This window comes from Capsicum annuum, chromosome 4 (assembly GCF_002878395.1).
Source record: "Capsicum annuum cultivar UCD-10X-F1 chromosome 4, UCD10Xv1.1, whole genome shotgun sequence".
Classification (NCBI taxonomy): domain Eukaryota; kingdom Viridiplantae; phylum Streptophyta; class Magnoliopsida; order Solanales; family Solanaceae; genus Capsicum; species Capsicum annuum.
In genome coordinates, this window is record NC_061114.1 from 226,810,980 (window position 1) to 226,815,742 (window position 4,763).

The 4,763-nt window shown below is 32.9% G+C and overlaps 1 protein-coding gene across 1 annotated transcript; it reads right to left on the bottom strand.

Annotated features, from left to right (window-relative positions):
• Positions 1 to 137: 137 nt before the first annotated feature.
• LOC107866949 (lon protease 2) lies at positions 138 to 1,564 on the bottom strand. The gene has a single exon (XM_016713006.2). The coding sequence runs from the start codon at positions 1,227 to 1,229 to the stop codon at positions 378 to 380; it is 852 nt and encodes a 283-aa protein (XP_016568492.1). The 5' UTR covers positions 1,230 to 1,564; the 3' UTR covers positions 138 to 377.
• Between the last annotated feature and the right edge of the window lie 3,199 nt (positions 1,565 to 4,763).

Below are 4,763 nucleotides of genomic sequence, written 5' to 3' on the forward strand. Positions count from 1 at the left end.
AACAACAAAGCAATCCCAGGTGCGGTCTGGGGAGGTAGCTAGAGTGTACACGACCTTACCGCAGACCGGCTGACCCTCAACTAAACGAACAATGAAAAAGAAGGCACCAGTAACACAAACAAACAACAAGAAGAAGAAACAACACTACCAATATAAGTTCATCCATTCAATACCACCAAAAGATAAATCAATCCAACACTATTATAACCTTGTGGAACTAGTATTAGGCATCAAAATTTACAAATTCATAAGACAATTCATCATCGCGTATACATTACAGAAACCATGATCCTACCAAATAAACCCCCCCCCCCCCCCCCCCCCCCCCCCCCCCCCCTTTTAGATAATCCATCTTCAAAAATTCTTACACATTTTCATCACGAAGAAGACGGAAACACATCCTTGACAGCAGAAGCAGCACTAAGATAATTCAAAGTATTCCTCAAAGTCTCCTTCTCCCTCTTCAATCTCATCGCGGTATCCTCCAACTCGAGCAACGCTTGTTGTTCCCTCGGCGCCCCTTCAAATGTACTCCCAACAAAGAAGGAAAAAGGAGTCGGAAACAAATTCCTCCGCAAATCAGTTGCTTCTTTCTCCGGTTTCCCGTTCAATCTATTCGATAAACGAATCACATCTTTCATATAACTCTCAACCTCATTCGCTAAACCTTCCACGTCATCCTCTCCATTCGCCGATGGCCGGTCTTCCAGCCAATTCACCTCCGCAACCAAATACGGCTTAGACCGCACCAATTTATTCACCCGGAATCGCTCTTGCCCTTTACATATCAAAAAAAACCTGTCATCAACTAGCTTTTCATGTTTCACAACTTCGCCAACACATCCCACATCAGCAGTACCCGTGGCACTGTCGGAGTAAATAACTCCGAAACGAAGGTCAGTCTGGAGGAGAGTATGCATCATTATACGATAACGAAACTCGAAGATTTGGAGAGGAAGAATAGCACCTGGGAAGAGTACGAGTGGGAGAGGGAAAAGAGGGAGCTCAACAACGTCATCCGATTTTGGATTACCGGTGTGGTGTTTCTCCGGGAAGGATGAGGCGGAGCATCGGATACTACTCCGGCTCCGGCTCCGGCACCGGCGCCGGCGGTGGAGTATTGATTGAGAAGGAAAATTGCGTTGAGAGTAATTAGACTGCGGGATTAAGAAGAAATTATTAGGGTTTAAGTAGGGTTTGTGAGAAGGTAAGATTTGAGGCAAAGCCATTTGGGAATTAAAATTGGTTGTTGAAAATTTAGAAAATGGACATTGATGAAGAAGAAAAAACTAAAAACCAAAAAAAAAACTAGATTTTTTAGTGAAGAAATAGGAGTAATAGTAGTATGAGTTTAAGTGGGAGTACTTTCTATCCAAATCCATTAAACCTAAATATCTAAGGGGGAGTTTTGATGTATATGAGTGTGGTGTGAAGATTTACACGTGGAAATATGTTATCTATAGCTTATGTGGCAACTGTGTTGGGGTGAATGGTTCATACTGTTTGGTACATCAATTTTCTTGGGTTTTTATTTTCCAACCTACAAAAACAATCTGATCATCCATAGTAAGTAATCATGATTAGTTGCGGTATATCTTTAATTAAAGCCTTCAGTTTGAGCTCCATTCTGTTGGAAGCGCTATTTTATAATATAATAAATTCTGCTACGCGCGATCTAAATTAATTGAAATTTCAATACAAATATTAAATATCAGATAGAAAATAAAAAAAATCTTACAGAAAGGAAGTCCTCTTTTTTTTTTTTTTTTGTTGGTAATAAAGTAGTGGTGTAGTGATAAAATAGAGAAGTCGTACGGAGATGGTTTGATGGCAATTTCTCATTTGAGGAGAAAGAAGTTGGACATGGAGTTGTTGATTTGTAATTAGGAATAGGATAAATGAATATACTAAAGGGGAATAATACTAAGTAGCCGAGCATGAAAACTAAAATTTTTTGGAGTTGGAATTAAAATTGAAGATGGAGTTGTATTTGACCATATCTTTTTTGAATTTTTTTTTTACTTTTAATTTTTTTTTAAATATAATTTTATGTCCTAACTTTTACAAACTATCAAAATCACCCAACTAAAATTTACCTACTAATGAAAAAAGAACACAATTAGTCACTATTATAAAAACTAGTTTAGCCTCAGGTGCCTCACACGTGCAACTTTTGATTATCTAAATTAGATAATTTTATCTATTACGAAGGATTTTAATGAAGTGCAAAAAGTTCAAAACATATATTTTATTATAAGCACGTCTATATTTTATCATCAGAAGTTTCAAGTGGTTAATGAATTTAATATATTGTACATGTAAATGTAGATTTATAGACTTTTAAAATCTTCTTAAAATCAAATTTAATTGATTTAAAATTCTTAAACTAATGAAAAAAATATTAGTTGTCCCTTCTAATAAGGAAAGGTTTACCATAAATATATTTAATTAATTTTCAACTATTAAATATTAGAAAAAAATAGTAAAAAGACGATTTTGTCTAAAGCAAAAACATTTAATGAAGGGCAAAAAGTTCAAACGATATTTGTAACGAAAATATGTCTTGATTAATAAATAAATGGATCGCTTCATTAAATACAAAAACACTTAAATAGAAAATTAATATGTTCGTACAAAATCATATAAAAATATTAAAAATCATTTTAAACGACAGTAAAATAAACTACCAAGGCTAATGACCAAAAAAAGTGTTGAGATCGAAATTAATAGCGCGTTATGCGGAAGATAATAATTACAAACTATAGTGAACACAAATCAGATGACAAATAAATTTAGAGTAATTTCCATGAATAGTCACTCATGTTTTCACAATTGCCTACAAATATCACTTTTGTTTCTTTTAGGACAAGAATATCACTCAACTATTCTTATTTTCCTCCATAAAAATACTTAACACTTTAAAAAACTTATCCTCTCCTACTTGGCATGTCATGTTGTTAAAAAATTTTATTTTCTTAATTATAAACCTATTTAATTCTTCAAGTTCATTTATTCAAACCCACTTCTTATAAACTACAAGAAAAATCTAAATTACATAATATTTTTTTAAAAGAATTTATCGGTAATCTAATTCTCTACAAGTTTTTCAACCAAACTAATTTGATGGAAAACCTACAAAATTTTCTATAAAATAAAATTTAAAGGAGAAAATCTTAAAATTTTTTTGGTCAAGCAAAATTCAACAGAAAAATCTTAAAGGTAATTATCACCTGAAAATTTTAATTCTTATGTAGATCACCTGCAAAATTTTAAGCAAGACCTTTTTGATAAAAAGATGATTAAAAAATGAATTCTTCTTGCAGATTTTTTCCAAATAAATTTCATAAACAAATAAGTAAATCCGCAAAGTTAACGAAGGCAAAAACTTTATAAAATAGAAATTTGTTATTTTTAATTTCATTTTTTCATTTTATTTTTTATTTTTATTATACTATATTTTATCTTATTATATAAATAAACACCAATTTATATCCTTTCCTCATACTAAACTCATAAAAACTAAGCGATCTTTGGTTGGTTACTATTTCAAAGATTCATCTGTAATATTAGATTTATTTTTTTTATTTTTTTAAAAATTAATTTGTTTCATGACTAAATAATTTTGCATTCCTTCAAAATAGTACATGTAATACATATATGAAAATCTGAAAGCCATCATTTTCATTTCGTTTACATTTTAAGAATCTTTAGTAGATGAAATAAATAACAAAAAAAAAAATATTAAATTAGTACCAATTGTTTTGCAGAGAAATTTTGAATTTTTGAGAGAGTCGCCACTTAATTTTGAAAAGGAATTAAGAAACCTTTAGAGAGTTACTTAAAATGATTTAAAACAGGAAAATCGGTTTAAGTTAGAGATTTCGAGTAAGTGGTTCCTATTGACGTTTTAGGAAGGTGTTAGACACCTAAAATGTCCGCTAACTTTGTGGTTATCCGGCCTGTTTGAAAGCGTCTTTTGACTAATTTCAGAAAAAATTGATTTTTGAGAAGAACTCGATTTTAGAAATGTTTTGACATCTATGCAAAACTATTTTTTAGCGACTTGACTAAGGGATTAACTAGGTTCACAATAAACGTGTAAACAAGTAAGGAAAAGAGAAAGAGGAAAGGGGAGAAATAGTGGTTTAGGCTTTTAAGCCCAAACTGTCGACCCTGTCCTAATCTAGTTTTCGAGCTTTTGGCTCGAATCCCGCTCCACCTGTATTAAGTTCAATTTTGGCTTCGCGTCCCAAATGAATGAATGATGAAATGAAGAAATAAATAATAATGAAGAGACGACATCAAATGAATAAATGCAAATAATAAAAAAATCCAAGCTCCTTTGCTGCTTCAAGGACGGGATTTTGGATCATTCATGTCTAACGACTCCTTGTATCCATATGCTATTGCCACGCCTCAAATCCTATTGGGACGGACTGGCACCCGTAACCGAGGAGGCCAGGGAGAACCAGCTCATAACCTTATACTTCGCATGCATACCTCTATGACAACCCAAAATTCAGACAACATCATGTTGCATATAAAAGGAAATAATCACCTGTATAAGCTCGAGCACACATATATATGTATATACAATACTTGGCCGTTGGAGCCATCACGTCTATTAACAAAACACCACCTTGACTATACATTAGGTCTACAAAGCCTCTAGATGATACACAGAGTTTAACTAAGGTCGGGACACACCCCGCCATATAAGTAACTTCTATACAATACCAAAAGTGACTGGATATGACACGGAA